Genomic DNA, 21452 nt, shown 5'->3' on the forward strand with positions numbered 1-21452 from the left:
TATGAGCTCATTTTAAATTAGAGAGACCAGCCCTTTGTCTTCTGCCAATTTATTTTTTATTAATTCTATTTGTTGGTGATTTTTAAAAATCTGTTCAGAAAATTAAACATTTTCCGTGGAATAATAAAATCGTGTTTAGATTATAAAATCCTTTATGATTTGACTGTTGCCGTCTTGAAAGTCTTCATCATCTCAATGTTATGCATACCTGCACTTACATTTTCTTCTAAGTTATTGTTAACATTTCAATATTTAATCCACAAAAGATTCACTTACATGTATTTTTTCCCCAAATGGGTAATCAGCTCTTCAAACATTATTTACTGGACAGACCATCCTTCCCCTACTAACGTAAATGTCATCTTTTCATACTAAATTTCTCCATGCGCTGGGTATTTACTCCTACATCTTCCATCTAGTGCTTTTGAGAATTTTCAACACTCTTCCATTACACGCATGTACATTCACTTATTTAATCAATCTTCTATTAGTAGGCATTTGGGACGTTTCTTGCTCTTCCATACTGAACAACGCATATAATTTTGGACTACATTAAATAATTCTCTGCCTCAGTGGTTCAAGTTGCGTAAATTATGCGTTTACACTTTTCTTCGGATTACTTTTAAAATGGCAACCACTACGGTTTGCTGGTCTCAATTACCAGAGAATTGGCAAGACACCTGACAGCTGAGGCTTAGGATTCCCTGCGCCAGACCTCCGAGCTACACCAGGGGGCGTACTTTCCTTACTCGGCCTCGGCCACATCCGGGTTCCATCGCCGATTCGGGCAGGGAGCAGGCGGAACCTTTCTGCCGCGTCTGTAGCTAACACGCACGGCGGGGACAGTTTAGGCCTCCGCGCACCGTTCTCCGGGAGTCGTGCAGTTTGCTTGGTGCAGGGAAGGCGGGCGCGGAGCTGCTATCGGTTTCTTCCTCCTTCGTGAGCAGCATGGACGTGCTAGCGGAAGAGTTTGGGAACCTGACTCCGGAGCAGCTGGCGGCGCCGATCCCGACTGTAGAGGTCAGTGCCAGGCACGCAGGGAGCGTCAGGGGCCGGGATGCGCCCTGAGGGGGCGTTGCCCGAAGTGCTCGGGCCGCCAAGGGGGCTGGCTGGCGGTTTTTGCGCATGCGCAGGGCTTCTGCGCATGCTCAGAGCGTCGCGCGTGCGAGTCTTTTCCATAGCCGGTCTCCGCGTGCGCGAGTGAAGGCTGATGCCAGAGGAGCTGTCAGCCGCCGCGGGGACCGAGAAGCCCCGCTGCTGGCTCTCGGGTTGGAACTCTTCCAGCATAGGTGTGCGTGGGGAGGACTGGCCCTCGCACTTACTGTGGGGGACGTATTGCATGTTTGCAGTCTTACAGAGGACAATGGGGGCCAGGGAGCTCAGGCCACTTGCATGAGGTACCGCAGCCGGCTGTGGGGGTAAAACCAGATCGTCTGAATCCCAAGCTAGTCATCTTTCCTTTTAACCTGAAGTTCAAGTTTGGGTTGCGGGGTAATTTTAAACGCCCTGAATATTTTCTAAAGAATTTGCCTGTGTGTTTTCTGGGGGAGAGATTACACAGCTTTCATCAGCTACTCAGAAGTTAAGGACGGCTGCCCCACAGCGAGCTACCCAATGAAGTGCGGCTGTGGACATGTTTTGTTATCTGATAAGGCACATATTATAACTTCTCTGAGCCTCAAAATCTACACTGACGTGGAATAGGCAAGTGGAGACGTGGCCGGCGAAGATAGCAAAGGAGAGATTTCAGGGAGAGAGAACAGGATACTTGAAACCTCCTCGGCAAGACCATTGGATGTTTTTGAGGAAGGAAAGTAAATCCAGTAGTATTACAGTGAAGAAAAATAGAGGAGAAGAGATAAAAGACAGGGTTAAGTAAGGGTCTTGATTATGAAAAGTTTCAATAAACATCTGACAGAGCTTGGACTTTGTCTTGGAGCAGAGCTTTTGAAGGGTTTAAGCAGGAAAGTGACATGATTAGTAAGTATCGGATTATAAGAACCTCCTTGGCTAGGCGTGGTGGCCTGTAATACCAGCAGTTTGGGAGGCCAAGGTGGGCGGATCACTTGGGCTCAAGAGTTTGAGAACAGCATGGGCGACATGGCAAAACCCTATTTCTACAAATAATACAAAAATTAGCCGGGTGTGGTGGCGTGCACTTGTTGTCCCAACAACTCAGGAGGCTGAGGTGGAAGGATCACTTGAGCCTGGAAGGTCGAGGCTGCAGTGAGCCGTGATTCTGCTACTGCATTCCAGCCTGGGTGACTGAGACCTTGTCTCAAGGAAAACAAAACAAAACCTCTTTATAATAATTTGACAAGTTAAGGAAGTTGAATTCGCGGTTCCATCAGATTCAGTCTATAAGTGCATGCAATAGGCTGCTGATCATCAGACAAAACTTTTTTTTTTTTTTTTTTTTGAGACGGAGTCTAGCTCTGTCGCCCAGGCTGGAGTGCAGTGGTGTGATCTTGGCTCACTGCAACCTCTGCCTCCCGAGTTCAAGCGATTCTCCTGCCTCAGCCTCCCAAGTAGCTGGGATTACAGGCGCCCACCATCACCCTCAGCTAATTTTTGTATTTTTAGTAGAGACGGGGTTTCACTGTGTTGGCCATGCTGGTCTCGAATTCCTGACCTCGTGATCCACCGCCTCGGCCTCCCAAAGTGCTGGGATTACAAGCGTGAGCCACTGTGCCCGGCTGCAAAACTGTATTTTAACTGTGAAAAGTGAATATCAAAGAGCCAGCATTCACTGAACACTTTCTAATGTGCCAAGTTCTGTTTAACCATAACATGCATTATGTTATTTAATCCTCTGAAATAAGTACTATTTTCACCCCCATTTTGCCAGAGAGGCCCAAAGATGTTAAGTAAATAGCCTTGCATTAGAAGCCTGGTAAGTGGCTAATCTGGAATTTGGACACTTGTCAGTCTGACTCGAGTCTTCATCCCTAACTGCTGTTGGACTGCTTCTCCAGAGAGCTGAAGAAATAAGCCTGGGAGATTTCTATTTCTTATCTGAATTTACACAGCTATGAAGTGATCAGTGCTATAATTCCAGCCTTCTGATTCAAGAATAACAGTTCCTCTTCCTGCACTCTGCATCCAATCCACCATCACCTCTAAAAAGTCTTGAGTTCTTAATCTATGCATATCTGAAACTTCATTCCCACTGTTTTCCAGCCCAGAACCACTGTCCTCTCTTACTTCCTAACTGGCCTACCTGGCACCTGACTTGTCCCAATCCAGTCTGTTCCTTGCTCTGCAGCCAGAGCTGTCCATTTAAACACACAAACATGGTTATGTTGCTCCCTTAGTTAAAATTCTTCAATCTCTGCCTATTGCTCTTAGGGCAAAATCTAGTGTTTACCATGTTTGTAATAAATTTCCTCAGTCTGACCAGTGCTTACTTCTCTAGTCTCTTTTCCCATGGTTCCCTCCTCTCCCTCCCCTGAGATCTTTCTACTCTGCTCATACAGTTTCTTCTGGATCGCTCTCCCCTTCCTATTTGTAGATTAAATCCCACATATCTATAATATAACTTCCCTAGGAAGGCCTTTCCTGATTCTCCCAGAAGATGGTAGTATCTCTGCTACTTGCTGCCACTTCCTTTTAAATTGAGATATTAAAATATTTACTTAAACTTTCCAACTTCAGTGTTTTCGCTGAAACTTTTTCTAGATAGCTCAGTTTTACTTGAACTGGCCATGCCTGGTGTGTATTTTTTTGTGCTTATGGTAGCACAGCAGCATGGTAGTATGGTAGAAACAACACAAGCTTTGGAGCCAATTAATCAGTTACTTGTTGAATAAATATTTGTCAGTGTTACTGAGTACTTACCTGGTGGTGTATTATTCACAGGGTTTATACAAGTTCAAAAAATGTGTTTCCTGCCTCCCAGTGTGTTATAGGCTTATAGAGAGAGACATGTAAGCAGGTGGACTAACATGCAATAGGTACTGTGATACAAGTAGGCGAGGGGTATTTTGGTATTACAAATGGTAGCTGGGATGTGATTCCTGAACTGAGTTTGCCAGATGTGGATGAAGTGTGGTGGTGCGGAAGCATTCCAGATAGAAGGAGGAGGCGTAGGCACAAGTACAACTGCAAGCACAGCATATGATGTATGCCTCGCTGTGGGGTTAAGACATGGTGAAGAGGGTGGGGAGGCACTGAAGAGTTGTAGAGAATGAGGTGCTCAGCTGTGCACATGAAGACATGTACACTGGCTTTAGTGCTGTGCATTGAAAGGGACGAGCAGGAAGAGTCGAAGTATTGCCGCAGACCAGCTGAAAGATTATGAGGGCCTCAACTGGCATAGGAGCAGAGGATGAATTCGAGGAAGGTTAAAAGGAGGTCGACTCAGTAGAATTTTTGTTTTCCTGTCGATTAAGAGGAGTCAGAAAGTTAGGACTCCCTGGTGTCTAATTTGGGATTGACTGGGATAAATGGTGATATTCACTGAGATTGGAAATAGAGCTGGGGGAAGATTTGATTTTAGACATACTGAGTTTAAGTAGCCTCTGAGGCTGTAAGGTATCACTGCCCAGTCAATAGTTGGAGGGGACAGGCCCATACCCAGTAGCTTACTGCAGCAGTGATATTCACTCACTGATTTATTTATTTATTCAGTATTTATTGGAGTCTTTTATGTGCCGGGCACTGTGGTAAACAGGATAGACAGGGTCACTGCCCTTGAAAGAGTCCACATTTGGAACTGGGGGTCTGTGGGATGAGATGGGGGAAGCTAAACAACATTTTCAAACAGTGTTGTTTGAAACAGTGTCCATTCCCAGCCCTACTTGAGAATGAGAAAAGACATTGCCAGGGATAGAACTTTGAAGAACACCAGCATTTACAGGGTGGCAGAGGAAAGAGGTGTGACAAGGCCCGGCCGGAGGAAGGACAGACAGAATGATGTCACAGAGTGTTATAAAACAGCGATCGGCATGGCCAAATACTGTGGAAAGGGAATATGAGGGGGCATCAAGGGAGGTCTTTTGAAGTAGCAGCCTTGGTGGCCTCTGTCGAGCTGTTTCACTGGCAGGTAGGTCAGAGTCCTGACTATAATGGAATGAAGGAGTGGGAAGTGAGGAACAGAGAAGCTAAATATGTAGTAATTTGGGAGAGATTGTAAGCTGAAGGGCAGGGAAGAAAGTAGTCAGAGGAGCTGCTGGGTCAAGAAAGTTTTATTTTTTTTTTCTTTTTAAATGGGAAGATTTGAATACTTTACCAGTTTTAAATAGAACAGGTTGAATATCAAGGACTGAACTGGGACAAGGTTTCCAGTCTTCAGGAGAAGGTTGGCAGGATTGTGTCCGTGGCAGAAGGGTTAGCCTTAGACCAAGGAATGGATGGTCCTTCCTTTGAAATGGGAGGAAACGAGTATAAGAAGGGGTGTAGAGAGAGGAATTTGAAGATTTGGGAGTATTAGCTCATAGGGCTGCCATAACAAAGTAACCACAAACTAGGTGGCTTAAACAACAGAAATTTATTTTCTCATAGTTCTGGAGGTTAGAAGTCTGAGATCAGGATGACAGCAGAGCCGGCTCCTTCTGAGGGCTATGAGAGAGGATCTGCTCTGTGTCCTCCCCTACTACAAGTGTTTGCTGGCAATCTTTGGCATCCCTTGGCTTGCAGAAGCTTCACTGAGACCTCTACCTTCATCTTCACATGGCATTGTCCCTGTGTGCATCTCTATGTCCAATTTCTCTTTTTTATAAGGACACCAGTTGTATTGGATTAGGGCTCACCCTAATGACTCATTTTACTTAATCACCTTTGTCAAGACCCCACCTTCAAAAACAGTCACATTCTGAGATACTGGGGGTTAGGACATCAGCATATGAATTTTGAGAGGGACACAATTTAACCTGTATCATTGTCATTCTTCTATTTTTAAATTTAGGTGTAATTTATATAATAAAATGTATGGATACTAGATATTCAGTTACATTGGTTTTATAGTTATGTGCTCTATGTGGACATTGCTTCACCCCAGAAAGTTCCTTTATGACCCTTTTCAGTCTATCCCCCCAACCACCTTTTGATTTCCGTCGTCATAGATTAGCTTTGCCTGCCTCTCTAGTTTTTGACTATACCCAGGGGTCTGCCACCTTCCCTGGCCACTCCTCGGTCTCCTTTGCTGGAGCTGCCTCCTGCTCCTCCTCTCTAATTGTTGGATTGTTCTTGACTGGTCTCACTTTGTGGAACTCTTCTCCATCTACATTCCATAGGTGATCTCATCCATCACATGCCATAGGTGATCTCATCCATCACATGCCTTTAATTGCCATCCACTTGTTAATCTCTCCCTAGTTTATATCTCCAGGCCACTCCATTCCCGAATTCAAGACTCATTTGTTGCCTCCTTGACACTTCCACCTGAATGTCTAATGGAGATCTCAAGCTTAACACACCCAAACCAAATTTCTAGTAGCTCCTCCACACCTAAACCTGCTATTCCTACAATGTTCTCGTCTCCATCAATTGTAACTCTGTTCCTCTAGTTGCTCAGGCAATGTAGGAAGCAATCACCATACGTGCCATCCTTCTGTAGCCCTGAGATGAGCTCTGACCAGACAGTAGTTGAGAGAGAATGGGAGGGAGAAAGAACTCCCTTTGGGTCTTGAGACCCAGCTCTCCCACCAGACTCTCTGAGCCTTATTTTCCTTTTCTCAAACTGGCAAACTTCACTTAGGAAGTGTCATGAGAATAAAATAAAGGATTGAAAAGTGCTTAAAATCTTGAGTCATCAAGAAGAGATTAAGTTATATTCTGTTTAGGAAACCTGTAGTGTATGTATATATGTGTATACATATTTATATGCATATGCACACATGTGATTTCCATAAAAATGTTTAAAAATTATTCTTTTTGTTTTGATTTACTTTCCTTTGCTTATTTTGGAACATTAAAATAACTTAAGAAAGTACTGTTGCTGGTACAGAGTTCTGATATTCTTCTTGTTTTGGCTCACAGGAAAAATGGAGGCTGCTTCCAGCATTTTTAAAGGTAATTGTTTCACATTTAATAATAATTGGTTATTTTTCAGATGAGAAAGTCAAGAAATAAGCCATTTTTTAAAGATTAAATTTTTGTCATCAACATTTTTTGATTTGGTATAGCTGTGTTTGGAAATACAAGGAATTATAACGTAAAATCCCTGCCTGAAAGGTGCTGGTTTGGAGAGTGGTAGTCTAATTTTAGAGAAAACTAGTAGTACATGCATAGTAGCATGGCACATGATTAAAAACCAAAGTGCTATCAGCAAAAGAGCAATGGTCAGAGAGGGCCACCCAAATGAAGTGAGACATAAACCACATCTTAAGAGAAGAAGGTTTAAGCTGAAAGCTGGGTGCAGAGAGCATGGCTCAATCAAGGTGTTCAAGAGGAGCCTCCACAGGGTCTGCAGGAAATAGCGACCAGTCAAGAGGAGCTGCTGAATATGATATGATGTGGTGTCAGGCTTCAGTTCAGTTTCCAAGAGCTTATGCTAAGAAGTAGTGAGTACCACAGTGAGAGACCACTTGGCACCTGCTAGGATAGCTATAATCAAAATCAAATGTTAATAAGGGTGTGGAGGAGTGGGGACTATCATGCTCCACTGGTGGGAACGTAAAGTGTTATAGCCACTTTGGAAAACAGGCTGGCAGTTTCTCAAATGGTTAAACAAAAAGTTACCACATCCTCCAGCAATTCCACTCCTAGATATCTGCCCAAGAGAAATGAAAACCTGTGTCCATGCAGAAACCTGTACACAAATGCTCATAGCAGTATTATTCATAATAGCCAAGAGTGGAAACAACCCAAATGGACATCAGCTGCTGGATGGATACACAAAATGGGATATATCTGTACAACAGAGTATTATTTGGCAATAAAAAGAAATCAAGTACTATTACCTGCTGCAACATGGACGAATCTTGAAAGCATTGTGCTAAGTGAAAGAATGGAGACTTGAAAAATGAGACCCGGCGTGGTGGCTCATGTCTGTAATCCCAGCACTTTGGGAGGCTGAGGTGGGCGGATCACGAAGTCAGGAGTTTGAGACCACCCTGGCCAACATAGTGAAACCTCATCTCTACTAAAAATACAAAAAATTAGCTGGGCGTGGTGGCTGGCCCCTGTAATCCCACCTACTTGGGAGGTTAAGGAAGGAGAATAGCTTGAACCTGGGAGGCAGAGGTTGCAGTGAGCCGAAATCGTGCCACTGCACTCCAGCCTGGTCAACAGTGTGAGATTCCGTCTCAAAAAAAGAAAAATGAGTAGGGTTTTGTCTCTACTCATTTTGAACTCTACTCTAGAGTTCAGTTGGGTGTTATGGGCAGAGGGGAGAATGCTGGGAAATGAGGCTGGGAAAGTTGTCAGGGCCAGTTTCCTGATCAGATTTGAAAGCCATGTTAAGGATTTGGCTTTTCTTCTAAAAGCCACAGGAAGCTATTGAGGAGTTTCTAAGTCGGGGAGTAACCAAGAATCAAATAAAATGGTTGTAAGGTCAAGAAATTTCTTTTTCCCCCTAAGAGACCAGGTCTTGCTGCATTGCCCAGGCTGGATTTGAACTCCTGAGTTTGAGTGATTCTCCTGCCTCTGCCTCCCGAGTAGCTGTGACTGTAGGAATGTGACACCTTGCCTGGCCTTTTTGTGATTTTTTAAAAGGAGCTGCACATAAATGGAGAAGAAGGTGCTGGGTGCTGGGCACAGTGGCTCACGCTTGTAATCCCAGCACTTTGGGAGGCCGAGACAGGCGGATCATTTGAGGTTGGGAGTTTGAGACCGACTAGCCTGGCCAATGTGGTGTAACCCCGTTTCTACAAAAAATACAAAAATGAGCTGGGCATGGTGGTGGGCACCTGTAATCCCAGCTACTCAGAAGGCTGAGGCACCTGAACTGCTTGATGCAGGGAGGCGGACGTTGCAGTGAGCCAAGATCGCACCACTGTACTCCATCCTGAGCAATAGAGCGAGACTGTCTCAAAAAAAAAAAAAAAAATTTTTTTTTTGCTAAAAACTAAGATACAAATACATACATTAGCCCGGGCCAGAATCATCAATATCACTGTCTTCCACCTCCATGCCTTGTCCCACTGGAGGGTCTTCATGGGCAGTAACACACATGGAGCTATCATCTTCTATGATAACAATGCCTTCTTCTAGAATACTTCCTGAAGGACCTGCCGAAGGCTCTTCTTGAGGAGGGGTCGCTCTTTTCAGAAATACACTCTATGAAATCAAATCAAGTCATAAGTCAGTAGGTGATAGGAATTTTTCAGCTCCATTATAATCTTATGGGACTGCTGTCAGATATGTGGTCTGTAGTTGAATGAAATGTTGTTATGTGGCACATGACCATATATTCATATACTCATATTTTGATTTCCAAGAGTCAGATTGCTTCTCAAGGAGGAAAACTCTCGAGGATATACTAGTAAGACGATGCAGAAATGGAATGAGAACGCATTAATGAAAAGATTTATTTATTAAATAAAATTCATGGATTTTTTTCTCACTTTGGTTTTGATAAAAATTTGATATTCACCCATTATTAGATTCCATTATATGATTTATTATTTTGTTGCTAACCTGTTTACTTTTTCTATCTGTTTAGGTGAAAGGCCTTGTGAAACAGCATATAGATTCATTTAACTATTTCATTAATGTAGAGGTAAGCATCAGATGTTAGAAATAGACATAAACTAAGGATTAATTGGAAGCCAGAGTCTTTGCTAATGTTGCATTTTCCACTGCAGATAAAGAAGATAATGAAAGCCAATGAAAAGGTTACAAGTGACGCTGACCCTATGTGGTACTTAAAGTAAGGAACCAACTATTCTTAATTTGCTATGTGGGTTACGTCTAACATTTTTTAAAGTGAGTGAAGTTGCTATCAAAACTCTTTTAAAATCATTGTCTTGGCCAGGCGCGGTGGCTCATGCCTGTAATACCAAGCACTTTGGGAGGCCAAGGTGGGCAAATCACCTGGGGTCAGGAGTTCGAGATTAGCCTGGCCAACATGGTGAAACCCTGTCTCTACTAAAAATACAAAATTAGCCAGGCATGGTGGTGCACATCTGTAATTCCAGATACTCGGGAGGCTGAGGCAGGAGAATCGCTTGAATCTGGGATGGGGAGATTTCAGTGAGCTGAGATTGCACCACTGCACTCCACCTTTTGCAACAGAGTGAGACTCTGACTCAAAAAAATAAAAAATGAAAAAATAAATCATTGTCTTTTATTAACTGTAAAGTGCTCAAATTAAATTTTTAACTGGCAAATTATAACGAGTTATGGTTGGGAAATTTTTGAAACTATTAGGTTTTAAATATTTAAATTTTTATTTTGAAATAATGTTAAGCTTAAAAGAAAAATTGCAAAAATAGTACAAAGAGTTCTTCAATATTCTTCACCAAGCCTTCACTGACATTAACATCTTACATAACCATAGCACGATGATCAAAACCAGGAAGTTAGCACAGATACGATGTTGTCTACTATCTATAGACCTTATTTGATGTTTTCTCACAAATGTCCTTTTTCTGGTGTAGGAATCAATCCAGAGCTCCGTGTTATGTTTAGTTGTCTTGTATCCTTATTCTCCTCAATTTTTGACAGTCCCTCAATCTTTCTTGGTCTTTCCTGACATTGACACTTTTGAACAATCTAGTCAGTATTTGTAGAAGTTCCTTTAATTTGAGTTTGTATGATGTCTGATTGGGTTATACATTTTTGGCAAGAATGCCACAGAAGCAATGTTTTATGCTGTTCTCACTGATTCATATTGGGGTTACAGATGCCAATATATTTTATTACTAATGATTTTAACTTTGTTCACTTGATTAGGGTAGGATCTTCCAGATTTCTGCACTGAAAGGTTACTATTTTTCCTTTTGTAATTAATAAATATCTTATAGGGAGATTCTTTGAGACTATGCAAATACCGTTTCTCATCATAATTTCACCAACAATTTTAGCATACATTGATGATTCTTACCTATAACAGTTATTATTGTGGGCTTATCTAATGGTGAACCTTTATTTCTATCATTCCTTCTGCATTGATACTGGAATTCTATACAGAATAGTTTCCTTTTCCCCTCACATATCTCTCTCTATATTAATTTATATCAATTTGGACTCATGGATGTTTTATTTTATTCTATGAGTACTATCATATATATGTATCCAGTACTGTCATTTTTCTGTTGTTCAGACTGTTTCAGCTTTGACCATAGGGAGACCCTTCAGATTTACTCTGGTGTCCTTTCAAGATGCCACCATTATTTTTTGAGCACTCCTTTGCTTTCTCGCACTGTAAGATATGGTTCATCTGGTATGCCCCCGTCCCAGATTGGGAATCCAAGGAGCCCTAGAGTCTCCCTTTTATTGGAAAATAGTATTTAGATTCCAAGATATGGACACTAAGATTTCAGCAGGTAGAGCTGAGAAATATGTGTATGTATACAAACACACACGTGCAGACACATCTGTATTTCTTTATCCTATCCATTTTTACATATATTAAAAACCATGCAGACTGATACCTCCAATTTCAGTTCAACACTGCAGGACTCATTCTAACCTTTTCCCTTTCCTTATTTAACTTTTATCCCAATAATGAGAAATCTGGCTCCCATTATCTGCAAAATTTTTTTAAAATTTTTTTCAATCCTAGACTATACATAAAGTTTCAGAATTGTTAACTCATACCTCTGAGAGATAAAATTTACTAGAGTGTAGGATTTGTGCACTGTCGTTTTTATCTTTAGCCTCTCAATGTCCAATCAAAATATTGTCTCCCAGGGTTACTTACGTTAGTTCCTTTCTTTATTTTTTCAGTATGTGAGACATTATTATGGTTTAAGAGTTAGACTTGCACAAAAAAGTATATTCAGAAAATAGTTGTTCCACTTCCAGTTTTTTCCACCCTGTTCCCAGCCACTCTCCATAGGTAACCAATCTCATTAGTTTCCGCTTTATCCTTTTTATCCTTCTTTTGCACAAATGAGCGTTTTGTTTTGTTTTTTTGTTTTGTTTTGTTTTGTTTTTGCCTTTATGGCCTCTTCTTTCTTTTGCAAATGATAGCATATCATCAGTACTCTTTGCACTTTGCTCTTTCATTAAGTATCGTTTTTAGGGAGCTGTATTTCCAGTATTTTTTAAAGAGATTTGTAATATTTTTTAAAAGATACTTTGATAATATTTCCCTCCTTTGTAAAGCTATATTTACTATCACTTCAAGAAGATCTCCAATTTTAATATTTAATTTGTCATCCTTAGCAAGATAAGCATTTATCAAAACATAATCTTTGTATTTGGAAGGAAAATAGCTTGTTTGCTTTTATGATCTTTGAAGAAGTATAATTCGTACCACACTAATTTGCTTTTCAGATATCTTAATATCTATGTTGGGCTTCCTGATGTTGAAGAAAGCTTCAATGTAACTAGACCAGTGTCCCCTCACGAGGTAATTATGAACCGTACTTTAATTGGACTTGTTTGCTTTAACTCAGAGTCTGCCCTTAATATATACTCTTAAAAGATCATTTAAAAACGGGGTGGGGGGGACATTCTTTGGAGAAAAAGGGATTAAAGTTCAATGTGGGCCATAATTCTACTACAGAAGGAGCACTTTGAAGTGGTCAGGACCCTGTTGCAGAGAGAAGGAGCAGTAACTGTCAGATTCCTGATTCTCTTTCAGTGCCGTTTGAGAGACATGACATACTCTGCCCCTATTACAGTGGATATTGAATATACCCGAGGCAGCCAGAGGATCATCCGCAATGCCTTACCTATCGGCAGGTGAGAAATGAAATCCGTATTAGAGCCACACTGCCTGGATTCTAGCCCCATGATGTGACCCCATTTCCTCATCTGAAGAATGCAGGAAATGCTGCCTATTTCATAGGTCCAGTGAGTCAGCATGTGTAAAGCACTTAGAATAATGTCCAGCATATAGTCGTGGTTGTTACTATTTATTAATTGTAAAACCTTTTCTAAGAAGTTGAGGAAAATGTTTCCCTTTCCTGCTATAACTCTGAGCTGCTAGGGAAACACTAGGTACAATAGCATTTCAGTGAACTCTCCTGGACAGGTCTTCTAGGTGGATTCCAGGTATATTCTGAGATTGAGTTTTCCTGGAATTTAACTTTTTCTCATCTACAAGTATTTAAGGGAGAAGTTACTTATTTGCCGGGTACAAGTTTGGAAATGATAGCATCCACTTGTGTTTTTGCAATCTGCCCTTCCTGATTAGGGAAATATATTGACTCTCCTTTAGAAATGGACAAAACCCACAATATTATGAGGTCAATAATGGTACTAGACTTTAAACTTAGTCCACATAATTTCTGTTCAAGTGTTTTTCCCCCCTCAAAAGTGCTAAGAGCACTTTTGAACAAACATCCATTTGTTCAATAAATATATACCAACTGCCTATCACTTCTTATGTATGATGCTGAGTGCTTAGGTGAGTAAAAGATATACAAAATACAGTTCCTATTGGCTACCTTCATTCACAGCTGTCAGGGAAGACAGGCATATGTAATTATGGCACCATTTGGTAAGGGGTCTAGAAGTCCAGAATTTTATGGGAACATGCAGGTTTAACAAATCCTTCTCCTATACTTCCCTCAAAGGAAGGGGTAATTTGTATTGTTTCTCTCCTCAGTCTTCACTTAGAAAAATAAGTAAGATATTAAAATATTCATCTTGGTTTTAGCAGGACTGTTTATCTGTGTTTTTTTTTTGTTTTTTTGTTTTTTTGTTTTGAGACAGAGTCTTACTCTGTTACCCAGGCTGGAATGCAGTTTTTTTTTTTGAGACAGAGTCTTACTCTGTTACCCAGGCTGGAGTGCATGATGTTGACTCACTGCAACCTCTGCCTCCCGGGTTCAAGTAGTTCTCCAGCCTCAGCCTCCTGAGTAGCTGGGATTATAGGCGTGTGCCACCACACTCAGCTAATTTTTGTATTTTTTAGTAGAGACAGGGTTTTGCCATGTTGGTCAGGCTAGTCTTGAACTCCTGACCTCAGGTGATCTGCCCATCTTGGCCTCTCAGAGTGCTGGGATTACAGGCGTGAGCCACCGCGCCCGGCCTATCAGTGTTAAGATGAGAACTTCTTTCTTTCTTGTATATGGACCATACTTGTGTCCAGTTAAATTTTGGACCATAGCTAAATTATGAACTAGATTGACTATTGTGAAGGAAAGGCAAGAGAGACTGGAGGAAAACATAAATTCGTAAGATTGAGGGTTTAAATCCTGGTTTAAAGAGGGGGCATGTAACTAGCATTTGTTGAATACCTGCTATGTGCCATACTATGATAGGCAATGGTGTTTGTTAGCTCCGCATTCATAAAAATGACCTCTAGTCATTAGAATGCTTATATGTGCTATGCATTACCTAAATTACATATATAATCTCATTTATTTTTTGGAGTAAAAAGATTTTAGTTTAATCCAAATTATATTTGTACTTGGTTAGAAATCAAACAGTACATAACAACATTTGATTCAAAACAGTAACCTCCCTCCCTCCCTCCCCTTCCTCACCTTTCGTCCCATTCCCAACTTCATAACTATTTCTGTTATTTTTTCTGGGGGTTATTACATCCATAACTTTATTTTGTGTGTGTGTATTTTGTTTTGTTTTGTTTTTTGAGATGGAGTTTCACTCTGTTGCCCAGGCTGGAGTACAGTGGCATGATCTCAGCTCACTGCAACCTCTGCTCCCCAGGTTCAAGTGATTCACCCACCTCAACCTCCTGAGTAGCTGGGATTACAGGTGCCCGCCCCACTCCTGGACAATTTTTTTTTTTATTTTTAGTAGGGATGGGGCTTCACCACGTTGGCCAGGCTGGTCCCGAACTCCTGACCTCATGTGATCCACTCGCCTCGGCCTCCCAAAGTGCAGAGATTACAGGCATGAACCACCGTGCGTGGCCAATATCCGTAACTTTAAATGCGATGCTTTGACCTCTATTTCTTAATACATTAACTGTAGACATTATTTTTTCCCTCCTGATATATGGGATGTGGCTTAGCTTACCTGTGTCACCACTTTACTTCTCCCTTCCTCTTCCAAATTTTCCTTCTTGTTTTTAATTATCTTTTTGGTTACTGTAGTAACTGAAATATTCTTATATCTTCATGTCATATTACATAACTTTAGTCAGTATGTTCATTTCCCTTGATGTAAAGTGAGAATATTCTTATTTCTATCTTCCCATTACGATTTCCTTTTTAACCTGAGTTATTTAGAAGACTTACGATTTCCCAATTGGTGCTTTATGTCAATTTTTGGAACTTTGTAGAGACCTGTTTCTATAAATGTTTCATGTTTATTTGGAAACAAGGGGTATTCTCCAGTTGTTTTGTGCCACTGTCTATGTTTTTCCTTCAGATCAGACTTGTTAATTGTGTTGTTTAGATGTTTTGTATCAGCATTGCTTTTTGATTTGTTTGTTCTATCAATTACTACAATAGGTATGTTAAAATCTCTCCCACTATGATGGTGGATTTGTCCATTTTCCTTATGGTTTTGTGTATTTTTGCTTTTTTGAAGCTATGATATCAGGTGCATAGAAGTTTAGAATTGTTAAATCTTCCTAGTAAACTGAACCTTTGATGATTATACGTTTATCTTCTTTATCTCTTATAATATTCTTTGCCTTGAATCTTATTTTGTCTGCTCTTAGCATAGCCACATTTGCTTTCTTTTGGTTATATTTCTGGCATATCATTTAAAAAATTATTGTCTGTTTAATCTTTTATATGAGCTGGGCACAGTGGCTCACACTTGTAATCCCAGCACTTTGGGAGGCTGAGGCGGGTGGATCACCTGAGGTTGGGAGTTCGAGACCAGCCTGGCCAAGTAGAGTAGAGAAACCCCATCTCTACTAAAAATACAAAAATTAACTGGGTGTGGTGGTGCACATCTGTAATCCCAGCTACTTAAGAGATTGAGGCATGAGAATTGCTTGAACCTGGAAGGCGGAGGTTTCAGTGAGCCGAGATTGTGCCACTGCACTCCAGCCTGGGCAACAGAGCGAGACTCCATCTCAAAAAAAAAAAAAATCTCTTAAATGTCCTTATGTTTTGAGTTTAGTTGAAGTAAACTGCATATGGTTAGATTTTTTAAAAATTTGTCTTGAGAATGTAGTTTATATTTGTTTCATATATATACATATATATGCATATATATTTGAGTGTATGTCTGTCAACTTATTCTATATTTTAAAGCTGTCTAGCTTTTCATGTTTCAGGTTTTTTTCCATTTTTGTTTTTGGATAATGGAAGATTTTTTTTTCTCACCCTTCCCCAACTGATTTAAAAGTCATATACAGTATTTCTGATTGTTTATGTTTACCTTAGAAATTTTGAAATGCATACATAACAATGTTTGAAAATAAAAAATACCTTTATTCTCCTCCTGGCAAGAACAAAGACCTTAGAAAGCTTTAACTTGGATCAAATCAATCACTTTGACTTACATGCTTTTGTTGTACCAAATTTTTGTTCTATCTTGTTTTGTTTGGGTCTTTTTGAGACAGGGTCTCACTCTGTCACCCAGGCCGGAGTACACTCATGGCTCACTCTAGCCTCAATCTCCTGGGCTCAAGTGATCCTCCCACCTCCAGCCTCCCTGGTAACTGGGACTATAAGTGCACCACCACACCTGGCTAATTTTTGTATTTTTTGTAGAGACGGGGTTTCGCCATGTTGCCCAGGCTGGTCTCGAACTCCTGGGCTCAAGTCATCCACCCGCCTTGGCCTCCCAAAGCATTGGGAATTGCAGGCACGAGCCACCATTCGTGGCATGTTTTTTTTTTTTTTGAGATGGAGTCTCGCTCTGTTGCCCAGGCTGGAGTGCAGTGGTGCGATGTTGGCTCACTGCAACCTCCGCCTCCCAGGTACAAGTGATTCTCCTGCTCCAGCCTCCTGAGTAGCTGGGACTATAGGTGCATGCCACCACGCCCAGCCAATATTTTTTGTATTTTTAGTAGAGATGGTGTTTCACCACGTTGACCAGGATGGTCTCGATCCCTTGACCTTGTGATCCACTTGCCTTGGCCTCCCATAGTGCTGGGATTACAGGCATGAGCCACTGCACCCGGCTTCCTTGGCATGTTTTTTTAACCTATAAATTAGAAATTGTTATTGTCTTATGAAGTTCGCATTTGTTTATATCCACACACATTAGTTTCCATTTTCTTTGCTCACCATACATTTTTACACGTCAGACTTTTGGTTAGTGTTTATTTTCCATCTTCCTGAAGATGAATTTTTTTTAGAAGTTTATTTAGTGAGGGCCTATTAGTACATTAGTAACTTCTCTCAGTTTTTGTCTGAAAATATCTTTATGTTGACCTCATTCTGAGTGAATACGTAGCAGAATACACAAATCGAGGTTGGCAGTTATTTTCTCTTCAAGCACATTGCTTGTGTGCTTGACACACACTTCGAGCACACTGCTCTGTGTCATTGGTTGTTGTGAAGTTATTGTGCATCCAGTCATCCTTCCCTTTTTGGTAGCCTCCCTTTTTTTCTGGCTGGGTTTTAAACCTTATCTCTAATTTTGGTGTTTAGTATCTTGACTGTGATCTGCTTAGGTGTAGCTTTCTTTTTATTTATCTTGTGCAGATGTTACCGTGAGGATTTATGGCTTTCATATATCTTTAAAAATTTATAGCTCTTATCTCTTTGAATAGGACTTCTCACCTATTCTGTGTATTTTCACCATCTAGAAGTCTGATTAGATGTTGATTAGTCGCTCTCTCTCTATCCTTCCCTGACTCTTAAACTCTCTTTCATGTCTTCCATCTCTACGTCTTTCTGAAATTCATTCTCAGTAATTTCTTCAGATGTCTTTTCCAGCCCAGTAATTATATCTTCAGCAGTATCAAATCTATTATTATCCAACCTATTTCCACATTTTTAAGTTAGTGCTTAAAATTTCCATTTCTAGTACGTTTTGCTCAGTTCTTTTTCCAGACTGCCTGGTTAATTTTCTTAGCCTCTTGTTCCTTACACTTGGATGCATTGTGCTATTGCCAAGTAACTGATGAGAATCACTTTGTCTTCCATGAAGGAAGTATTGCCGTCATTTCTGACTCTCACTAAAGCCTGTATGCAAAGTTTAAACCAAACATTTGAGATTTTTTGTTTTTTTGTTTTGTTTTTTGAGACAGAGCCTCACTCTGGAGTACAGTGGTGTGATCCTGGCTCACGGCAACTTCCACCTCCAAGTTCAAGCGATTCTCCTGTCTCAGCCTCCTGAGTAGCTGGGACTACAGGCACACACCACCACACCCAGTTAATTTTTTGTATTTTTAGTAGAGATGGAGTTCCACCATGTTGGCCAGGCGGCTCTCAAACTCCTGGCCTCATATGATCCATCCACCTTGACCTCCCAAAGTGCTGGGATTACAGGCATGAGCTGCTGCACCCAGCCTGAGTTTTTATCATCTGTACTAGACAAGCAGTGTGCCTGAGAAAATACTTCATTTTGCTTGGTTTCCATGTAATTGCTATTTCTCTGCCTTTTCTAACATGGTGCATAGACAGACCCTTAGTGAGGTGGTGTGCACTGCATGTTTTGTATTTTTTGCAGCTTTTATCATTGACAGCCTACATGTGATATTTTCTTTTGTTTTATTTTATACAGAATGCCCATAATGCTACGTAGTTCAAACTGTGTTCTTACGGGAAAAACGCCAGCAGAATTTGCCAAACTGAACGAATGTCCCTTAGATCCAGGTATGTGTGAAGTCTTGGATTTGTCCCACTTTCCTTAATCTTTTATTCTGCTGCTGCTGTTGTTTTAACATTTTGTCTCAAAAACAGTACCAGTTTTTCTACTTTATAATAAACTTGTTCACAAAACACCCAGAAATTTGTCTCTAGCTTTATGCTACTAGTCTGTATTTCTTGTATTTCTTTCTTTCTTTCTTTTTTTTTTTTTTTTTTTTAGGTGGTGTCTCACTCTGTCATCTAAGCTGGAGTGCAGTGGTGTGATCTCGGCTCACTGCAACCTCTGCCTCCCAGGCTCAAGCAATCCTCCCACCTCAGCTTCCCAAATAGATGGGACTACAGGCTTGTGCCACCATACCCAGCTCATTTTTGTATTTTTAGTAGAGATGGTGTTTTGCTGTGTCATCCTGGCTGATCTCCTGGACTCATCCACCTTGGCCTCCCAAAGTGCTGGGATTACAGGCGTGAACCACTGCGCCTAGCCCTATTAGTCTATATTTCTCAAAGACATACTGTTTCCTCTTTTATTTCAGGCTTAAGACTTTAATATGCCACATTCTTGTTTATTGCCATGATTTGTCAGTCTTTTCTTTCTGTCTTTGCCCACCAGTTTCTTTTGGTATGCCTAAAAATTCAAGAATAATCTTCCAGAGTTACTGGCCTCACCTGGTTGAAAAAAATCAAGTATCACACTTCAGGCTGTTTTAAATGCAGTAAAGCAGTGGGGGGATGAAAGTATTTTTTTGTTTACATTTTAAAAAATTTTATTTTTGTACCTATTTCTAGGCAATTTCTTTTGTAAAATTTCAAACTTAGAACTTAACAGGAAGTTTCTCTTAATTCTTTAACTCATATTTCACATTGATTTATTTGAACTTATAGTTGCTTTAATCTTATTCCTGTAAAGTTGCATTGTTTTAGAATCCCAGAAGTTTTGGAAAGAAGTTAATGAAGAACGTGACTTTACTAGACTATAACAGAATGTTGCATAACTCAAATATGTTGTATTGTTTTTGCTTATATTCTGCAGGTATAAAATGAAATATTACTTTATCCGACTCTGAATTGTGTGCAAAAAAAAATACATGATGATGCATGAGTTTTTTTGAATATGGAATATTATTTTGGAAACCAAATCTTAATCTACCATTACCACTGATTTGTTAGAAAACTTAGAGTAAATTTGAGCTTACATTGAAAATTGTCAGTTACACTTGTACTTAAGAGCTCTGACAACTAATTTATTTAACTTTTTTTTCATTCACTTTTTACATATGTCAGGGGCTGGTGATTCATAGACCAATAAGATATATTTCCTGTCCTCAAGAAATTTTTTATCTTGTAGCTCATTTGCATAAAATCACGTGCTGATCTTCAGTCCATAAAACAATATCAGATTGGCGCAATGGCTCTTGCCTATAATCCCGGTGCTTTGAGAGGCTGAGGCGGGAGGATGGCTTAAGACAGGGAGTCAGCCTGAGAAGCATAGTGAGACCCTGTTGTTACAAAAAATTTAAAAATTAGCTACGCGTGGTGGCACATGCCTCTAGTCCTAGCTACTTGGGAGACTGGGGCGGGCGAATCACTTGAGGTTAGGAGTCCGAGGTTGCAGTGAGCTATGATTGTGCCACTGCACTCCAGCCTGGGCGACAAAGGGAGATCCTTTCTCAAAAAATAAAATAAAATAAAATAAAAAATAAAATGAGCAACCCCTTTGAATCAAGTGTTAGCCAGTGCCATGAAGCAGTAGAAAAGGTAATCTCTGATTCACAAGATTCCTGCCATTACTAAATCAACACTCGTTGAGGAATAAATGATGAAGTTTTTCTTGTTTCCTTTGGGTAGGTGGCTACTTCATTGTTAAAGGAGTAGAAAAAGTTATTCTTATCCAAGAGCAGCTGTCTAAGAACAGGATCATCGTGGAGGCTGATAGAAAAGGGGCCGTTGGAGCTTCAGTTACCAGGTATGGAAAGCAGAGATGGTGTCCTTAAGCAATATTGGCCATTCCATTAGTCCTAAATGGCTATCTTTCAATACAGAGGGAGCCAGTTATTACTCTCTAAAAGCAGGCATTGTAATATTTAAGCTGTCTGCATTCAATTTATTATGAAAGTCTGGAAGCATAGGGTATTGATTTTAAAATTTCAGTGATGGGAGTCTGAGACATTGTTTGAAAAGTCACTGTTTAAGCTGAATTTTATGTTAGCTTATAGAGCGTGAAAGGAGATTTTTAAAAAGAAAAAAATATAAAACCACTCTTCAGTTTTTCACTCTTCTTTTCAGCCTTTTACCATTTACATGTGTATTCCTGCATCAGTATGATCAGGGACTATTTGACACTTAATATTGAATGACCTGTATTATGGACTTAACACCCTATTGTTAGTTTTCTAGACCAGCCTCTTTCACAGTGTGCTCATTTTTACTACAGTCTCCCTTTCGAGGCTTCTGTAACTTCTTTTTATTTTCACATGTAATTTGAAATGTGGAGGTTAATGAGTTCTGGGAATAGAAAGATTTGTGGCATAGATAAGATGTGAGAGTGCGGTAGTTTCCCATTTGATAACCTACAAAGAACTGATTAACTCAGTTTCTGTACTTTTCTTTCTGATGGAGAGGCAGCTAACAATAATGGTCGTTCATGGAGTACTTACTAGGAGGCAGGCAAAATACTAGGTATATTATTTGTCATCTCAGTCCTCCAAG

General features: G+C 40.4%; 1 protein-coding gene across 3 annotated transcripts in view; it reads left to right on the forward strand.

The window, feature by feature from the left end:
- POLR3B (RNA polymerase III subunit B) overlaps positions 1-21452 on the forward strand; it is a 145494-nt gene continuing 124042 nt past the window's right edge. Inside the window, exons 1-8 of one of the 3 annotated variants that reach the window (XM_054445060.2) lie at positions 1-1020; positions 6979-7011; positions 9605-9661; positions 9747-9811; positions 12385-12460; positions 12695-12795; positions 18661-18752; positions 20592-20709. In XM_054445060.2, the coding sequence (XP_054301035.1) occupies positions 949-1020; positions 6979-7011; positions 9605-9661; positions 9747-9811; positions 12385-12460; positions 12695-12795; positions 18661-18752; positions 20592-20709 (614 nt within the window). In that variant the 5' untranslated portion in view covers positions 1-948. Of the gene's footprint in view, positions 1021-1182; positions 1292-1360; positions 1981-6978; positions 7012-9604; positions 9662-9746; positions 9812-12384; positions 12461-12694; positions 12796-18660; positions 18753-20591; positions 20710-21452 lie in introns of those variants that run through there. The other 2 variants (XM_063646671.1, XM_063646673.1) reach the window with 2 other exon arrangements.

The sequence above is a fragment of the Pongo pygmaeus genome, chromosome 10 (genome assembly GCF_028885625.2).
Source record: "Pongo pygmaeus isolate AG05252 chromosome 10, NHGRI_mPonPyg2-v2.0_pri, whole genome shotgun sequence".
NCBI classification, from domain to species: Eukaryota; Metazoa; Chordata; class Mammalia; order Primates; family Hominidae; genus Pongo; species Pongo pygmaeus.